Source organism: Anopheles aquasalis, chromosome 3 (assembly GCF_943734665.1).
Source record: "Anopheles aquasalis chromosome 3, idAnoAquaMG_Q_19, whole genome shotgun sequence".
Lineage (NCBI taxonomy): Eukaryota > Metazoa > Arthropoda > Insecta > Diptera > Culicidae > Anopheles > Anopheles aquasalis.
The window spans coordinates 37,284,064-37,304,063 of record NC_064878.1 but is presented as its reverse complement, the minus strand read 5'-3'; the positions used below and the strand labels follow the sequence as shown (position 1 = coordinate 37,304,063).

Here is a 20,000-nt window from a genome sequence, read left to right as displayed (position 1 = left end):
TCATCTATCTATTGAACAAAGTTTAATCAAATTAAGTGACTTCATCGGGCCGTGCAGGGTTGTCCGTGCAGGCACAACTGAATGGAGCTGCATATTTATGCTGGCCAATCATAATAACGGATCTATAAATAATATGCTCCGATGAATGGCACACTCTTGTACCGCGCTACTGAGCGAGCGAAAGCAAATCTCCCACAATCCCGGGAGCTGCAACGATATCCAGCGATGATGATGCTGATGCCCGGAGTAGTGTACGGACCTCCACCAGGTGTGTTTTCATCCTGGTATCCGCTTTTAGATTCCGGGAACGCATACACTCCTTTGAATGGAATATGCGCATCTCGTGTTCACGATCCATCCGTTGTCCGTTGACAAGCGAACAGGAATCTGTGCACGATGCTATGCTGTTGGAACAACCGCATGCACCGCACTGCGTTGCTATCCTGCCCTGTCCTACCCTTTCTTTCCCTGTTCTGTCATCGTTATGAACAACATCAGCGGCAGTGGTGAAAGTATCGTCGGTTTGGTGTCCCCCCGGGGGCGAGCTCTCGACTCGGGACAGCCCTTTCCCCACCGACAAAGGAATGTATGCAAATAAATGAGTGCACTTTGCGGCACGGTGCAACACAATGCATACCACACCGCACCGTGGCCGTCGTCTGTGCACGACACGGACAGTGTTCCACGGATACTGTGGTTTGGGAGGGCAGATAAATGGCATCTCGTCTGGGGTTTTGTGCGGCCGCGGATGATGGTTCAGGTGACAGGAATTACCTTCGTGAAGTGTGAAAAACTCGTTCACTAAAGACAAAGTGACTTGCAGGGGAATGGGTTTAAGGAGGGAGAGGGCACTAGTTTTTGTTTGTAAATTTGCTGGTTCAATTAAACGCTTGACACCTTGAAGAACCGTAAAGGGTATGCTGTTCCTAGTGTGGCTCTGTTGTGGCCTAGGATAAGTGCGCTTCACGTCAATTCAGGCTGCATTTAGCTGGGAAAGTGTTTCTTCTATGGGTTAGGTCATCAGTGTTAGGATCAGATTGTAATTCAGATGCTGAATTAGGGGAAAGTAATTTGTATGTAAATGAAAATGGGTTTCCAAATCCATTACCACAATACTCGCAACGATTAAGCGAACAGGCATTTAAAGGATCAATTATATTCAATGTTTATCCTGCACAATCCATTGACATGTAATGTCATTAAACAGTAGTGACTTTCAGACTAAATGATAAAGATTAAGTGGCTTCAATCATCAATTTAAAGAATATAGAATAATTTAATCAGAGTCAGATTGCTAAAGTCAATACCAAATCCTTAGGCAAGAGTAGGATTGCTAGTAACGTATTGAAACTTTAGCTTATAAATTGATATTTTTTACTTTGAAATTGATACTTACTGATACTGAAAATATACATTAGTTACCACCAAACCACCAAACTAAAAGATTCAAAAGAATCAAAAATTTCACTTAGTTACAACTTATACAAGGCCCTGTTGAAGGTTCGTGAAATATTTAGTAAAACAAATATCCAGCTGTAGTCATAGGGTTATCTTTCGAAGACAACTAAAACCATTCAAGCGATCCTGAAATCGAATAAAAGGGTATCCCTGCTGTAGGATCAACATCTTGAGTTTCATCCAATCACAACCCTCTGGAACCCACATCGAGAAACATAATAAAGAAACACGGAAGTGGGACGAACGTAGGATAAACAATTTGGAAAACTATTCTTTCGATGTTCGTCTTCGATCGTTCCAGACCGCGCCTCGCATTACTTACCTGCAAGGATTCAAGGAGCGGGGGAGTCATGTTCGGAAGGCCAGACCAGATGGGAAATGAAATCCTAGTTACGCCCTTTCATCTTCGCTGGATTCACTTTTATTTCGATGTCTTCTCCATCTTTCGTTCTGCTCAATGGGAGAGCCGAGGGTTTCGGTTTCGCTGCTGTAAACCAATTACAATCAATCATCATATTCGAAACGTTTACTCATCCACATCGTCATCTGACGACGACGATGACGAGCTCCCGTTCCGCTGCTCTGACTCCCTGATACTCTCTTTTACCTCTTCCTTATCCTCCTCCGTTGGAAGCGCCGGTTGATCGTCATCATCGCTCCGGACGGGAGGCTCGTGTTCGCTTTTCATTTCCGGTGTTTCGCAGGCCTCAGACTCTGGTTCCACCTTCTTGTCGAGCTTGTTCATTTCTTTATCGCCATCCTTTGAATCGCCTTTCTGCTCCTCGCGCATCGTCTCACGACTATCGCTTTTCTCCGAATCAATCGAAAGTGATTCCTTCGGTGCGTCCTTGTCCTGTTCGTCCGCCTCGAGGAACTCTTCCCAATTGCCTCGCCGTTTGTCGATATCGGCATCGGTTTCAGCGATGCTACAAGAGACGCGCAGCGACAGAGATCAAAATGAAAATGATGAGACTCTAAATGAAATTATTTTCTCGCGCATCTACTCACCGATACTTTGTCCGTCCATCCCAGATGGCAGCGGAAAGTTTGCGCTGACCGAAGAAGCGTCCATTCATGAGCTGTACCACCAGGTCGGCCTCCTCCGGATCACCCATCGTCACCTGGGCCACACCTTCCGGATGGCGATCGTACAGCAGCACGCGCCGCACCGAGCCACACTTGCCACACTCCTCGCGCAGATCGTTCTGGTACTCGAGCAGCAGATGAACCTCCCGATCGAACAGTGCCGGCTCGAAGAGGTTCTTGATGATGACGATCCGCTCGTGCTTCGATCGTTCACCGCGCATCTTTTCCGGTCGCCAATCGAACAGTCTGAAACGAGGCATGCATTCTCGGTTATAAAACAAGAGCTGGAAACCAAAAAGCAAAAAACAAAAAAAGACCAAATCCACGCGACGCCACGCGAGCAACGCCAGTGCCATCCATCCATGAAATCGCTGCTCTCGAGCTGACGGCGGTCGTCTCGCGTGTCTCGTTGTTTATCTTCATGCAAATTTCGATCCTCGTCAAGTACCCCGAGGGTGGCACCATCATCGAGTGGGGGGAAGCGCCACTTCACAGACGACGACGGCGCAGTGGCGCGCTCTTCTTAATAATCCGCTTTACTTGCACTCCCCATTACGACGATGGGGATGATGATGATGATCATCATCATCATCATAATCATGAAGATGTTGACTGTGTGTTTCCGTATCAATTTGCTTCAAGCATCTTCTCGCCTTCAGCAAATGAGTCACACTTGAAACGTGCCACAGAGAAGAACAAAACAGAAACGCGCCGAGTAGAAGGCTTTTTCGTAGAATCCTAGCGCGCTACAATGCCAGACCAAGAGATTTATGGACGATGGGTAACAACAGCATCATCAGCATCACATCAAGCATCGACCATCGACAATCGGCACCGATTCCGCGTTCAGAAACACCCGAGAATCGCACGTTTCTCGCGATTTGCTGCTCGCGCGGATCCATAATGATTGTTTACAGAGTACGGATGAAAGTTGAGATTCGTTATGAGAACTGTGAGGCGATGACGATGGCGCTTGAGTGAGCAGTTCTTGGTGGCACGTATTCGCCATAAAATGGGGAAAAATTAAAACCTAACTCGAGAACGAGACTCCGCAGGAATGTAATGAGAGATTCCGGTAGAACATTCTTCCCTTTCGCTGATTAACGCTGTTGTTCCAGCGGTTTGTTAGCGCCAGAGCCACAACAAGTAACTTACGATTCTTGCATCTTCTTCAGCCGCTCCTTTTCCTTTTTCCGCATTTTCGGCTTCAGGCTGGGATTGTACTCGCCGCGCATCTGGAACTCGGCCCGCTGCACCTTGATCTTGTGACCACGCACATCGTAGTTGTCCAGTATGCTCAGTGCCAGCTCGACCGATTCAACCTGGAATGGAATACAGATTAAAAGGAGAATTGAAAATTGAACCCAACCATTGGTGATACATTATGTTGCGAGGCGATTGCCCCGACAGAAGAGGGCACTTAGCATGCTGTTGTGGATACGCTGTCCAATTGATTACCAGCAAATGTGCGGCACGGGCGCGGCAGTTGGTGGAAATGGGCGCAAACTTTCCAGCACAAATAAACGCTTAAGTGGAGCTCTAGAAGGGAAGCGATCGCAACCAGACCATATGGCACACGCTTCACTCCGGGTGTGCTGGCGCGCGTGCGTACATGTTATGTGTTGTGCTGCAACCGGTCCCGGGGGATCGAGAGAGCGCTAAATGCAATGCAAATATTGATACTTTCATTCGGTTTGGTTTGCCCTTTCCACTCGCGTCCCTCGCCGCATCACGTGACCTGTATTGCTTTACGCGCAGCACCAGCAGCAGCTTCCTTGCTTACGCGCGCTCTGTTCACAAACGGGAAACGATGCATCCAATGCTCTTCGAGGTGGTGTTCATCAGGAAATCAATTCGATACACACGGCTCCACTTGGCGTAGACGCAGGTCTTTCATAATATTTGCACCCCATCGGAACCGATGCTGGCGAAAGGGAAGGTTATTTGGCGCCGTCCATCCGTTCGTCCGTCCATCCAAAGTAGGTTGATACCAATGTAAATAGTGGCACCGGCATGCTTCCATTTGTTGGCCCGGGAAATGCGGGTTCCTATTTGTTTTGTTGCGCAAATTGAGTGATCGATACTGTGGTGTACTCCTTCCGTGGGACGATACTGATACCGTCTGATTGGCGAATGATTAATCGATCTACCACTCGCTATAAACACGGTCATCCGTCCACCATATGGTACGAGTCATTGGTCCCGTTTGGAATTTTCAACTTTCACTCGGCAATTTGTCAGATTTGCAGATTTCGGTTTCAACGCCCGGATGACACGAGATGTGAGTAGCTATTTGGCTGAATTCCAACAAGCACGCGAACCCAGAACTGCACTGACTTCCCAGGGTGTGACTAGTGGAACTATACAAACGTCAGGACGATCGAGCGGTCAGATCGAGCGAAGAACAGATGGAAAGATGCAACAGACCAAGAGAGGATCGAGGGTGAATGACGTTGTGTGCATCCATTCATGGCACGAAATAGAATAGAAATGCACAGACTAAACAAACGATCGATTTGACGCGATGCCAAGATCGTCGAGGTCGGCCTAATCCTCGATCTTGGCATGCCTCCCATTCCTCTCTCTCTCTTCGTGTGAGTCGCACTACGGCGCGTTTAACGATCATTCATTTTATCAACCCCCCAAGAGGTTGATGCTGCCAAGAAGACAGCATCTTGGCGTTTCTTGGCAGTCGGAAGTCGCTCTTTCGATCGAGGATCGAGAGTAAAGGTCGAGAGGAACGGAGCAAAATTAAAATGTTTTAAATTTCACACTCGTTCGGTTTTTTTCTTCTTTGCCTTCTACCTCCTTGGCATAATGTGCGTAACGAAGGTGCAATTAACATGACATTTGTTCTAATATGTTTAAAACCACAACCACAGACGGCGGACCAGTCCTCTAGACGAATTGATCGTATTTAAATGCTATAAATCTTTCAATTAATCAATGGTCAAGCCGGTTCAGTAGCCGCGGACCGCGTTCAGTTGGCGTTCTGCTTCCTCTGCTTCTTCGCTTCAAAGACAAGATCAAATGTCAGCATTGCGTACGCGGTAATTTGATGCCTCGGTGGGGCCGCCGGTGCGCCGCCTGCTACCGTGGACCCAGCGCCAACGGTAGGCGCTTCGGTTTCGGGCACAAGGTTTTCGGTTTTGTTTCGAGGATCGTTTGATCGTTGACGGCCTGGCCGGCCCAGAAGAATCAACCGGTCGGTTGTGATCGGTGGGGTTGAAACCTTTTGGAACATTTCTTCGGAAAGGAGGGGAGGAGGGGATCGCTTTTTTTGATTGATCGTGTCCAATCACATGACGTGGCGCGACCTTCAGTGCGTGGCCAGTTCGTGATGCTCCGAACAGCAGCAGGAGCACTGAACCTGTCAAAACACCCATTTTTGGGAATAAGTTCCTGACCTGACAGCCGCCGTCCATGGCACGAGATTTTCCTTTTTCGAACAATCACTTTCGATCGATCGATCGCGCAGTCGGTGGTGGGTAAGGGTGGTTTGAAGATGAATAGGTTTCGGTAGCATAAAAAGCTTAATGTAATAAATGGCCAATTCATCATGACTGTGGAGTGTGCCGACGGGCGAAGAGCCGCGATGCGATCATCGGATGTTTTGTCCATTGATTGGAGTGGAGTGGAGTGCGTGTGTAGAGTGTGGAGTGTCTCGCAACTCCATTTCCTTTTTATTGCCTTTACACTAGACGGGGCGCTGGGCTGATGGCTTACGATACAATTCAATCTTTCTTCCTTCCTTTCCAAAATCGAACACAATCGAAACTATTGATAAAATGGTGAATGATGCAACTTCGAAAAGCACTTTCCTGCCAACGTTAAATGCCTTTCCCATTTGTTTACCATAAATGATAATGGCAACGTAATTCGGAAGCCACAGGACAGCCGCAGACCACCCAACACACTGTCCATTTTGATGATTCGAAGGTTTGTCATTTCCAGTGCGACGGAATCGAATCCACATCGATGTCAAAGTAATGTTTAACCAAAACTCCCCTTGGTGCTGGGTGCTCGGTTTCAATGCTTATTACCGGCTATCGCAGCATATGACCTCACACGATGGCCACAATCAAGCAATCATGCAAATCGCACGAGACACGAGAGTGCTGGCTGGGATGCCTTTCCCTCGAGTGCTGGAGTAAATTATTGTAATCAACTGAACACGAACCACACGAATGAAGGATGCACATTGGTCCGGTCTGGCGCACTTCGACCACGGGGGGATGATTGGCCTGGACCGCCAGGCTGCCACCATTGTTGCGGCCTTATGCTCTGCACCTCATTATCATTTCGCACACACAAACCAGTACAAAACGATGACCATCCTTGGGGGAGCGATCCAACGCCAAAATGAAAAAAAAAAACACGTAAAAAGTCCCGTGGAGGGCGGGAAATGAAATTTAATTATCAACACTTTACCGTAATGAACCATGGACACTCACTGTCCACGGCCTGGCTGGCGTAGAGCTTAAAAAAAATGGAACGAATGGAACAAAACCCATCGACCCATATCACTATCCAACGCGTCCTTTGGCAGTGCTTTTGATCGAAACCGAAATGAATGCTTAATTCCCTCCCAGCACCAACCTCGAGGCCATCGCAGACTTCACCATTCCCCCCGGGGAGGGGGACGCAATGGTCGGCGAATTTAAAATAATAAACACAAGCCGGAAAGTCCGGAAAAGCGAAAACATCGGCCTACCCCCGGTGGCGGTGCAGTTATTTCAAAATTTATGATTCCCCACATCTGCCCCACCGACCCATTCCCCACATCTGCCGAAATGTCCCCTTCCAGGGGTGGTGGTGGCCAAACAACACCGCGTACCGTGCGGCACCACTCTGCCAGATGAGCTGGCTGAGGGCCGCACACGTTTATTTGTTTTCCATTATTCGTCCGCTCGTTCCGGTTGCCTCAGAAGAGCAGCGGCAGCATCCGTGGGAGCAGCATTCGATCAAAAGTTAGATTAGCTAAGCAAATCGTTCAAATACTTCCGCGAATCCTCACAACAACGACGACGACGAGGAGGACGACTTTGTGCGAAATCATGCGGCGTTCATTAGACTCGTGTGTACTCTCTCTCTCTCTCGTTGATGCTGATGCGAGTTTCATTCTTTGATTAAATCAAACAAAATTTAAGCGAAAACATAAGGCCACCTTCCTGCCGTGCCGACGTCGTACATTTAGCTGTCCAGCATTCAAACCAACGAACGAGAGAGCGATGGCTGCTGGCTACACTTATTCATCCTGCTTTCTGTTGATTTTGCATGTCCGCTGTGTGTACCACGGTACGGCATTGGCAGGAACAAAACATTTCATTTCACGAAACGCATAAAACAGCCCCACGAGGGCAGACAATCCTCACTGAATCGTCCACTGAAAGTAGGAGCCGCCGGCACAAAATTTATGTTGGCAAAATATTGATTTAGACAATTTCGCTCCGGCGCTCTCCATCATCAGCATCGAAAACGATCGTCGGCTGCTCGACTGGCTTGGCTGCGATCAACGGAATGTGGCCGCTCCCTGAGTGAAATAACAATTTGCTTGGCGTGAAAATTGTGTTTCCTTCAGTGGGATGTGTCGCGACATGTGTTTTATGGTGCGTACCACCACATTTTGAGGAATGATCGCTCTGGATTCAAACACATTTTCTTCTAGATTGAACTTTGCGAGACCAAAGGTTACCACAACATCGGACGAGCTACGTCATCCTTAATGGCGTTCCAAATCCCCCACTCGTGGTGTAAAATGTCTTCCTGGTATCCATTTGCTTTCTTCACCTTTTTCCCTTCCACGTCAGTGATTCCGCTGGCTCGCTGGCTGGCTGGTGATGAATAATCGACCAAGTGCAGCACCTGCGCACCGGGAGACGATACGATGATTCATGGAACGCGGTATTACATCAGCAGGAGCATCAATTCGACGCGAATGTTAGGATCCAGGTTGTTTACCGTAACGCCCTCCTTCCGTTCCGTCACGTGGCACGTGACTTTTGCACGATGCACGATGCCAAAGACCACAACAGGGAGCAGAAATCGATGAAAACTCATAAATCATCTGCGTTGAACCGGTGCGTGCTGAGCTTCGAGACCGTTTTGAGCGATCTCGCCCGCAGCAACAATTCCGATTGGTTCCGTGACCGAAGCCACGCGCTTGTCGACTAATTATGATTTATTGTTTCTCATCAACCGATCGCGGTTGCATGCAGCCCACGCACAAACAATCAGATCATGTAGGAATAAGAAACGAAGAATTGTTTTTTTTGCAGAGTATTTCCAACCCGTCAGGAGAACCTGCTATAGAGTTCCAAAAGTAACGAGTTGCATGCACTTCTCCCCAAGTAGAAAATACGCTTAGCGCAGCCCATTGGTAGCAAATGAACCACGAACCACGTTTTGTGCAAATGTCGACTACACACCGGGAACCGGTTACCATTAAATTACTGATTATATCCTCCACCGTCCACCCAAAAAGGCCTGTCAGTTCTTTTATCCCCAGAACTGCGTTCCATATAATAAAATATGAATTTATGATAATGATCTTCCTGAGCCCAGTGCTGTTGGTGCGTTATCTACCGGCGGCGGGTCCTTCCTCTCCTCTGCTAGTCCGGAATTAACATTCATTCGCACACTTCGTTTTTTTTTTTTTGCTCGCCTCTCGTTCCAGGTTATTGAAGATTCGACACCAGCGCCAAGAGAAGGACGCTTCGCGCGGTTGCGACAGTGAGAGGTAGGTGTGCCGCACGAGGGAGGCATTAATTTTATGTTTCAAAACATGATTATTTACAAATCGGAAATGAGATCGCTGACCATCGGCCGGGAGAGAATGGCGAGTCAATAATCATAACCACAAACCGCGTTAGCAGCCATTCCAATGATTAAGAGTGCAGCGGAATGGTTGGCTATGGAAAAAGCATTCATTTCCTGCTCGCACATGAAAGCGACCGGCCCACTGATAAGCACAAAATGCCAGCACCACACCGCCATTTTCTGTTTAATCCTAAAAATGTGCTGCCGAAAGGTCGTAACGAACCGAAAATAATAATATATTCCAACGCGCCCTGGGCACAACGCCGGCGGGGGCAGGATTCTCGTAATCCTCGTAACACAATCACGCGCTGCACCGTAAAATGAGCGCCACAAAACGTTACTGGCGATCCGTGGCCAATCATTTTGGGATTATTTATTCCACCATTTCGCACAGAATGGCGACATTTTCGTCCAACGTCGTTCGGGAGATGGAGAAAAAGGAATAGAAAGGTCCACGTCCAGGTCACGTTGTTCCACGGTTCTCAGCAGTGATGGTTGTGTTTCGTGTTTTTGTAACGATAATAATGGAGAAAGAATTGAAAGAACGAGGCAGCAGCAGCAGCAGCAGCAGCAGCTCAGGCAGCGACTGCATCATTTGTTAGTCGTTTAGATAAATCACCGATGCAACCGGAATAGCTAGCACCCAGCCCTAGCACCCAGAGCACACACAATAGGTCATGGTCCATCTGTCATATCGAGAACCAGCAGCATGCCCTCTTATACCAAAGTAATGCGAAAAGTACTACCATCTAGAAGTGCACTTTGCACACAAGATGCTGCGCTGAATGGAAACGACCTGAAGTAACGACGAACCATCGTCACAAAATTGCATCTCCTCTAGTAAGTGCGCTTCCGCTCAATTGGCTTGCTAAGAAGGTTGGTGAGTTCTCAGGACGGCGCGGAGGGAAATTTATTGTCCTGCTACTCGACACTAAAGTGCCGGTCTGGTCGGTTCGGTTTTTATTTGTTGAGACATCTGGATCAGCCTTGTACCGGGGCTCCATCCTGTGCTCCAGATGGTGACCACAACACACCGTTCCATCCATGTGACCTTTCCGTTGCAGAACGTTGTCAACGATGATCGATCGGGTAATGATTGGGGGTTCATCGATTCAGCGATGGTTCGAGATGAGCTGCACGTGGAACACGGAAGCGCATCTATTACGCCCTGCGTGGGGTACTGTGGGAAGAAAACCTTCACCGAGCCATGGTTCTCGCAAGGACAAATGGGCGTTATTACCATTCCCGGAGTGAGTGCTCCGGGAGAGTCTGGAAACGATCAGCCAGCACAAGTGGGCACAAGAGCAGAAACGCTGGAAATCGTTTCTTGGAATAGCAAAACCATTCCGCGAACCACATCACATTCGGCACAATGCAACCATTTGGATGAGCAGCGTGGCGCCGAAAGCTGATACGAAGTGTTTCAGTGCAGTTTCAGTTTGCAAAAGACTTGTCACACGATCCGGGCCCCACAAGAAGCCCATAACAGACATGCCGTGCCAACGATCGATTACTGATGGTGGCCTGTGAAGCAGGGTGTGTTGTGCTGTGTTGTGTTTGATGCATTCAAATTAGATACGAAATAAATTTGTCATCGACCACCACGACCGTGGCTCGCATTTGGCAGCGAAGGCAGGAAGCAAACTTACAAATCACCCGATTAACGGCCGTTGCCGTGAGCAGGCTGTCACAAGTGGCGCCGGCAGAACTCGATCCTCGAAGAATTGAATCACTTGCGATTAGTAACTTCAGAGCACTGAGCACTAGGCATTGTATCGGTAGCGAGTGAGAACGGCTTGGTGTGTCAGTCAGTCCCATTCAAAAACACGTCCCTCTGCCATGCTGCTGCTAAGCGTGTGCAGTGTCTGTGCCGTTGGCCATTGCATCATCGTCTCGTACGCCCTCGTCAATGTGCAATAGTGCACCGTGTGCAATGCACCAGACTCTCGCTCTCTCTCTCTCTTGCTCTTTGTGGGCAGAAATATAGAAATGATGCTTCTCTGACTGTCTGTCTGTCTTTCTGTCTGGCTGCTGACCGCTACCAGCTTCCCACGCTGCCACAAACCACATCACACAAGGGTGGAGCAAGCGAGAGAGGAAAAGAAAAATAGAAAAGAAAACACCAACCAAGCCAATCCATTCCGATGCGTTAATGCGTTTTGGCACTCGCTGAAGGTGCGTTTGGTCCGTACCGCAGCGCAACAACGACGACGCGTCTCGCGAATGCAAATCTCTGTGCCGGTGCAGCATTCAAACCTGTTTGATCGTTTGCCGCAGCGCCAAAGAGAGAGAAGGGGGGCAAGAGCAAAAGCCGAGCCAGAATTATGTCACATTCCCTTGGCGTCATGATGATGACGACGGTGACACAGATCGAGTCGATCAGCCTAACAAACTGAGGTGCATCTGGCGTTCGTTCGGTTTCGGAAAGAATTCCTGGGACCCCATTAGGATTCCCAGCATGATGCGCACACACAGTGTGTTATCAATCACAAACTAATTTCTCTCTAATTAAAATCACATTTCTCGGACACAGCGGGAAGTCAATGAAACAGAATTTCGGGTACCAACACAGATGGCATCGCGTGCCATGGAAACCATTCTAATGCCATGCGCCGCCGAATAGCGAAATAACGAGAGTTGGAATTTGGAATCGTGGACCACTGGACGGTGCGATGCAAGCCGTCCATGCGAGATTCCATCATTTAATGGGAATGACCAAGTGGGTTCGTCCAGCGGCACGCGTTCGGTCATTCGGGTGCCGTCAAAGTCACATTTTTGACAATCAACGCCTCCAGCAAAAGCGAGCCAGCAGGCGCGAGGTGTTTGCGTGAATCGGGGATGCTGCCCATTAAAATACCATTCGGTTGATGTCATCTGGCCTTTTTGACCAACCGACCATCTCGTCACCACAACGACCGGCCACGGGCACGGTCATGGATATCGAATTGCAAGTGTCGCGCTAGTCGTGAACAAACAACGTGGGGGTTTCGTTGGTGGAAAGGTTCCAGAATTATTCATTAGTTTCGATGCTTAGTGTTGCTGAAATCAATCCACCACGAATCAAACGGTGAGCAACGTTTATGCTAATTCAAGTAGTACAAACGATGACCAAATGCATACCACAATTCGCAGCTCGGTGTTCTCTCGGTGAACTAATCGAAACCAATATTTCATTATCAGTTGGTACCAGCATTAAGTAATTTGAATTCCGTAATGCAACCGCCATGCGATACCACAAATAGAGACCTCTTTTTTGCATCCAAAATGACCATACACTGTGCCGCAGCCAATGTTTATCCAGGTGATCAATGCTAACGAAGGGGAGGAGAAATTGAGCCGGCGGTTAGCCCCAAACCCCCTCTCATTCAGGAGCAGCTGCAGCATCAGCGGCCGCAGCTCTCGATATGGTTAATGAAAATTAATTTTCCGTAAACAACGGACACCGCCCAGCGTGAACGGCGATTCATCTCTGGTACGAAAACTTAATTAAAATAAACACGACCTATTAGTGAGACGACCGTTCGTACGCATCATTTGGTGGACGGAAGAAAAACACGTCGAAAAGAGAAAAACACGTCGATAAATCCTCGATAAGCATAACGGATGAGAGACAGAGAGAGAGAGAGAGAAAGAGACTGTGAGCCTCCCAGTGCCACCCATCCATGAAGTCGGAGGAGCGGGGGTTGCTTTCACTAAATGCTAAGAGGACAACATTGTTGACGTTTCGTCCGAGCAACGTCCACCGAGCGAAGGCTTAGTGTTAGGACATTCATTAGGACGACAAAAAGGCCCATCCTCTTCCGGATACACACAACATGAAGAAGACCACCACATTCACCACAAAGGACCTCTGCTTCTCCTTTCGTGGTGGCCGTGATGGCGCCAAGCACAATTGAAAAGCCGTTCGAAGCAATTGGTCCTCTATCAAGGGCCTTTGGGTGGGGGGGACGGAAGGCAGCAAGTCAGGACAAATAAACGATCCCGGTGGTCCGGTGGTTTGCGTGGTTTGCCGCACTAACAGACAAACAACACACACGGCACCACTCACGCACAATAGAGCGGATCTACCGGAGGATTACAACGGCTCAAAGCTGCCGATAAACCCGGCTTCGGGGACCGGCTTGGCTAAATCCCATCAGAGAGGACTTTATCCTATTCCGCTGCTAGTCGGTCGCCCGGTAGCACGTAGACCATTCCCGGCAGGTGGCATCTCCATCCACGGATGGACGTTGCGCAGATCTGTTGGTGGGATGAGAGAGGCCCATTCATTGAATGTTGCTTTCCGGTGGTACATCCAACCCAACGCCGGAGGGTAACGGAAGTACACGGACGAACAAAGGACCCAATTATCATCTCCGACCGACCGACAGACCGACTGACCAACCAACACACATTCCGGGCTCGTCGATGTTTGGCTCGATTGCGGTTCGCATCGCATTCGAAGGATTCGCTTCTATTGCTTCCGTACCGGAAACAAGCGTGAAATGTACAATCGCAACGCGTACAAGCTCCCGGGCCGGGTTCATTGTACATCCTCCTACGAAACTGCCTCAAATGGAAGCGAGAGAGAGCAAGATCTGGTGTCCTTCTCCGTCCTCAATCTGATAGCCGAGCCGAGACCGAGCCTTCTTCCGGCGCTCGTTTTTTTCCTCCCTTGCATAACGAACCTAGGAACCTGGTGTATCCGTATTTCATCCGTTTTTTTTTGTCATCGTCGCTCCCTCCATCACTTCCGCTTCCGTGCGAACCTACAAAAGACGAATGATAGAAAGGATGATGTACCGGAACAGAGACCACAGACCGCCCGGGGGGGTGTTGTTTGCACTTGGCAAAATGCGGGCACTCGGACAAACACGAACTCTCGCTCTCTCCTAAACGGAGGCAAACATCATCGTCATCGTCGTCATCTTGAACAGCAGGCCGTGCACGTGTGGAGCACATGAAATGAACATCCCTCTTCAGCTTCAGGTCAGGTCGCTAGGCAGCGGTGTGCATTGTGTTTGCCGTTCCATCAACTCATGGCTTGGCAAACTGGACCGCAGCAATCGCGCAGATCAACCGTACACGCGGGTGAGACAACGTTTTGGCGTTGATGCACCGGCCACACCATGGCCGGTCGCATCCCTTTGCCATTCTACATCACTCAAACGAATCCAGTGGACCGGAAAGGGACAGCTTCTGCCGGGTGGCAGGTGATGGATTTGAAGGGAAAAAGCTTGCAGACGCTTTTCTCCAGGCACACCTCGATTTGACACACTTGTCACGTCACTCTTTTTGCGCTTCTTCCAGATCTCGATGATCTGCCAGTCTCATATGACAGAGGGTGGTCTTTTTTTTTTTGGTTGGGGGCTGGGAATGTTTTATCAGAAAACCAAATTCGTTTATACCGCCTCCGGTCGTTGGATGTCATGCGCTCGAGACAGTCTGACCTGGAAATGTTTGTCTGCTGTCCGGTGAAGGTGTTAATGATTGATAGCTGCATAGCTTTGAGAGAGGAAAAGTGTGTAGAACATTTTTAGAATCTGCTAGTCTTACTAAAGTTAATATTAAAAGTCATATACCACAACATGAAGCTGAGAGAATTATCGATTCGACTCGAGAACCAACTGGAAACGTGGAAATGGAACAGATAAAGTCCCAGCGAAACATCTGGTCGCACGTTCTTCTTTTCGCTGTGGTCATGGTCTTGGCCCTGGTTGGAAGGTAAAAGGTTCAACAGAACTATTTTTAAACCAGCACACGATGTCTGCACCGCTCGTGACGCCATCGATCGGCGCCTGGCATCGGGAAGATCGGGAAGATTTGCCCAAAATTGGTCACTTCCGCACTCCGCACGCACCCGCGGTCCCGGACTCGATTCTCGTGCTGGCATGTCAATCAGAGCACCGGCTGACAGCCGACCGGCACCAGCGTTCCAGCATCTCATTTCCGTTTTATTCCGAACACGCAACAGACTCGCCCCTTGTGGTCAAAGGCTTTTGGTGGCGCCAAGAACACGCTCCACGACACGACAACGATCGTGGAGTAAGGAAATGAGTTCTCGAAACGACTCGAAAGCGATCGATTACGTAGTTTATCTGGAGCAAATGCATCGGGATGGCCAATCGTTGTGTCCAAGATCAAACCGAACAAGCGAATGCCGGTTAATCAAACAAAAGACCCCACCGGTACGCGTTCGATCTAATCACGCTCCTAATCATTCATTCATTCGATAGCCCGGAGGATAGCCCGGAGGTGCGTGCGTGCGTGCAGCGCATTCGACATTCCCTGATTCATTCACTTCAGGGCCACGGGGCCCAAAAGATAAATCCAATCTTTCCACGAAACTAAACTCCGATTTGTTGCGTTGCTTTTCCCGTTCTTTGTTGTTGCCCTTTCGCTTCTCCCCACAGTCCAGTCCAGGCTTGGCCAGTCGAAGGGGAAAGCCAAGAACCGCTGGCTCGTTATGATGATTCTTTGGTCCACCAGCGTCGTGTGCGCGTCATGATTTCCGACCGGGACCGGTATCCAATCGTAAAAAATAAGCGAGAATCCGTCCGCCTCGCTGGTGCGGTCTCCGTTAGTTTGAATTATGATTATTATGATTATGTTGTACCAACAGGACGACGTCGCCGTCGACGCCATCGTCCTTCCTCCTCCTTCGTTCGCATGTTTTTCGGGAGGTGGCCCTTTTTCGGGTAGCGCCGTTTGTGCCAACATTCGACACAAAGGTCAAAGTGTGAGGGAAGCATTTTTCCGCCCATTTTTTGGGAAAAACCTCGTGTGCCCTTGGGAAATTTGCGTTTTCCGGGGCAAAATATGATCCAAGAGAGGAACCATCAGGCGCAGCGGCATTAGGAGTTGTTTTGGATTTTCCAGGTGTTTCCATCAATATTGAAAGACCTCTAGTCAAGGATGTGCTCAAAGATGGAGCATAAGGAGTGCATTCAATTCGCATATAAAAACTTGCTCCTCAACCTTGACTACGGCTTCGTGTCGTTTGTCCATGGCCAATTGTCATTATAACCGATTAGGCCACTTTGAAACACCAGAACAAGAAATTAAATGAAATCTCAATTCTAGACAGACACGGGGGTGTGTATTTGTTGCAGAAGGCATCATAAATACCGTTCTGCCAGTCGCCTTCTCGAACGGCCGTCATGCGGACGAACGCCGAAAAGAGAAGATGTTCCAACCCAATAAAAGTATCATAAATATAAATTAAACCACAATCGGGTGCCCAACCACAAGTGTACCGAGTTGGGCACACAACAACCCGCCCGCCGAAGGACAGGCAAAACCGAAAGTACACACCATCAACCGGCCGGCAAAGTGGCCACGGAGAACATGTTCCGCGCCGCCTGGAGTAAAACATCATCAGACGGCGCGCGCCCACGGAATATTGTCTTCTCCTTCCCCACTGCCCCACGGTGGCCACTGCAAACACACCGTGAAGGCTAATGCGGTGCGTACGCGATGACAACGTGCGCAAGACCCTTTTCTGTTTTACGATTACTGTCCGCCTCGCGGGTTTCCCCGCCCCGCAGAATCACGCGTTCGCTGCGTTCGATACATTGTTTGCTCGCTCCTGGACCCGCTGACTGTTCTGCAGAAGAAAAAAAAGACACGAGGAGATTCTACACGGAGGAAAATCTGAAATTTATCTTGCGTCCAGTGTGCACCCGTCCGTTGGCACTCTGGGCGCCAGACCAGTGGTCCAGACCGCACCGAGGGGAGACAAAATAAATGGAAATAAATCTCTGCAATGACAGGATAATTGAAATAATTGTCGTCTGCGGTGCCCGGGTCCACGGCAGTAGCTAGTTATCAAATTAATACCCTTTTGTACGACAGCGCAGCCGCAGTTGCCTTGTGAGAAGATGACGCATACAGCAGGTTTGCAGCCAGCACGGGAAGCCAGGGTTCAGGGTCTACACCGACCGATGTGTGAGAACGCGAGAACGCGGTGCGCCTCCCCCGGAAGTATGCATCAATGGAGAGAAAAGATTCGAAAATAAACCGCACACGACACACAGCCGCGGTCAACAATTTATGAGTTCGATCGTTATACTCGTCCCACACCAGAGGCACCGCGGGACCACCCCCCGGGGGGTGGATAAAGTGTCAGAGTTCCCAGCGTTGTGGTGGCAGTTCATTGACCACGGACCACGGTAAAACATTCTGACATCCTGGCTGACCACCACGGTCAGATTGCCTATGGATGTACCGTACCAGTTCCGGAGAATGGAGGTTGTCAGTTCCGTGACTGACAATGGCTCCATTCATTCCCCGAGGACGCCCACACTCGGTCTCGGTAGAGCCGAAGTCGGTCGGTCGGTCGTGTTTGAGTGCGACCTGTGAAGTGAAGGCGATGTTAGTGTCCGGCCAGGTGACCACCAGAAGTAGGTTTTTGCACTCTTTTGCCGTGGTCTGGGAAAGAGCAATAAGGTTGTGGTTTCACAGTACCATTAGGTCACCGTCTATGGCGACTGCAGAGGACCAGCACTCCAGCGCCAGAGGAGAGAGTCGTGTAATGTCTTCTGGGTCTAGGCACACAACGTTCTCCAACCATTCCTGACGCGACGTCTAATCATCTACCTGGTAACACATAACAGTTACCGTGTTGATTGACATTTTGTTTACTTATCACTATAAGCTACGCAGGGGGGGATATACATTAATTTGCGACGTAACCGCACACCGATTCGCGACAAACTTCTATCGCCAGTATGACGTCAATATGTAGGTTAAGTTTCGAAATGAAGGTGTTGTCCAAAAGTGCGATACACGATTTGCCGTGATATGACGGTTAATCTAGAGCACGTGCATGCTCAATGGCGGTTATCGGGCGATACCCTAAAACTATCACGTTAATCCGTATGATAAGCGATAAATTGAGACATTATTTATAAAGGTACCCCAATGAAAGTTTCTACACTCTGCTGCCACATGATCGGTCCTGTGCGTATTATTATGTGTGTTATAACGGCATAGCCTGTGAAGAGAGTTGCCCGCACGGGCAACATTTCAGTGCCAGTACGGCACGGTGCGAAGCTCCGGAAACGGCATGCTGTGACCCCCATTTCTCCTGCAATCGGCCAGTTTAGATGGCACGCCAGGTCTTCGATTAGTGGAGGTCCGGAAATGCAATAAAGTAGCCAAAAGCTAGGCAGATATTTAGCATATTGATTGACATTCTGTTTACTTATCACTCTAAGCTACGCGTGGGGAATATCGATTGGTTTTCGACGTAACCGAACACCGATGATAAGATGATCCTCTAAAGGCTGCCCGATTGATTGTACGCATAGGTTTTGAATTCGCGACAAACATCTGTCGCCAATATGACGCCTATATATGGGGTAAATTTCGAGATAAAAGTGTTGTCCAAACGTGTAATACATGATTATCCGTGATATGACGCTCAGTTCAGAGCACGTGTTTGCTCAATGGTGGTTATCGGACGATACCTCCAAATTATCACGTTAATCCGCCAGATAAGCACCAAATCGAGACCTTAGCAGTAAGGGAGCCTAAGATTTGACTTCAGTCATTCGCAAGACCTGCATTAAAAAGGAAGTCACCGTAACTTCGACGTTACTCTTGAAATCAGGCGCTCAACCCAACGGTGTCAAGATGAAATCCCAACCTGCGGTGCCTACTACTCTGCTCCTGATCACCTTGGTAACGATCGCTACTTCGCTTACGCTGGTGCAGGCCGCCTGTGGTCCCAACGCTCGCTGTCCCAGTGACGCCTCCAACTATCTGCTGCCACATCCGGACTGTACGCAGTACTATCGGTGTGATGCCGGCACAGCCTGCGAACAGAGCTGCCCGCCCGGTCAACACTTCAACGCCTACCATCGACAGTGTGAAGCTCCGGAAACGGCCTGCTGTGACATCTACTACCCCTGCAACCCGACGGTTTAGACGGCACGCCATGCCTTCGCCATGCTTCGTCTGCCTAAGGTCCGGAAATGCAATAAAGTAACCAAAAGCTAAGCAGCCAACACAAGCGCCCGCGCCACGGCTGGTCGCGACCACATCGCCATTTTTGGCCTGTCCGTGCGCTGTAATCACCCTCTCCCCTGCTTGACCGGTTTCATGTTTGACATCCGAATCGCCCGGGGCGTCAAGGAATGTGTTACTTTGTTTATGTTAAGCATTACGTTCGCACTGGTCGCGGGGAAGAGTTTGGTTCAGAATATTCCTCGTCCGTCCGCCTGTCTTGGCTGGTGGTGTCTGGTCTCTGGTGGCCGGGTTCGTTTTGCAAACTAAACAAGGCGCGAGAGCTGGCCGTCATTTCATTTTCTAATTCGTTGGCACATTCCTTCTCGCCGCTCTGGACCGTGGATTACTACCGTTGGGTTGTTTTTGGTAAACATTCTCCAGTAAACAGAACACACTGATCCACCGCACAGCTCAAAAAGAATTGAGACGACGAAGGGGATAAGCCAAAGACAGATGGAACCAAGTGACATGGCGGCCACCACGGCGACGGCCGCATTAGTTCTAATTATGGCGGCTCGGTCGGAGCGTATCAATCGCTCATCTCGCTCGCTTGTCATTGCGCCGCTCGGAATCGATGGAAATGTCGGTCAGTTCGTCTGTGCCGTTTGATCTTCGATTAGCAGCATCTTTCGCTTCGCGTCTCGCGC

At 49.3% G+C, this 20,000-nt stretch overlaps 2 protein-coding genes across 3 annotated transcripts in view; one reads left to right on the top strand and one right to left on the bottom strand.

Moving 5' to 3' along the window:
• The window catches only part of LOC126574189 (uncharacterized), a 65,941-nt gene that overhangs the window by 29,740 nt on the left and 16,201 nt on the right, over positions 1–20,000 (top strand). For both annotated transcript variants that reach the window (XM_050234229.1, XM_050234228.1), the window contains exon 3: positions 9,221–9,283. The gene's annotated coding sequence lies outside the window, so the exon portion shown is untranslated. The remainder of the gene's footprint in view (positions 1–9,220; positions 9,284–20,000) is intronic.
• The window catches only part of LOC126574186 (HIV Tat-specific factor 1), a 44,415-nt gene continuing 26,278 nt past the window's right edge, over positions 1,864–20,000 (bottom strand). The window contains exons 3-5 of the mRNA XM_050234224.1: positions 3,700–3,866; positions 2,467–2,790; positions 1,864–2,384 (exon numbers count right to left, since the gene is read on the bottom strand). Coding sequence (XP_050090181.1) covers positions 1,985–2,384; positions 2,467–2,790; positions 3,700–3,866 — 891 coding nt within the window. The 3' untranslated portion in view covers positions 1,864–1,984. The remainder of the gene's footprint in view (positions 2,385–2,466; positions 2,791–3,699; positions 3,867–20,000) is intronic.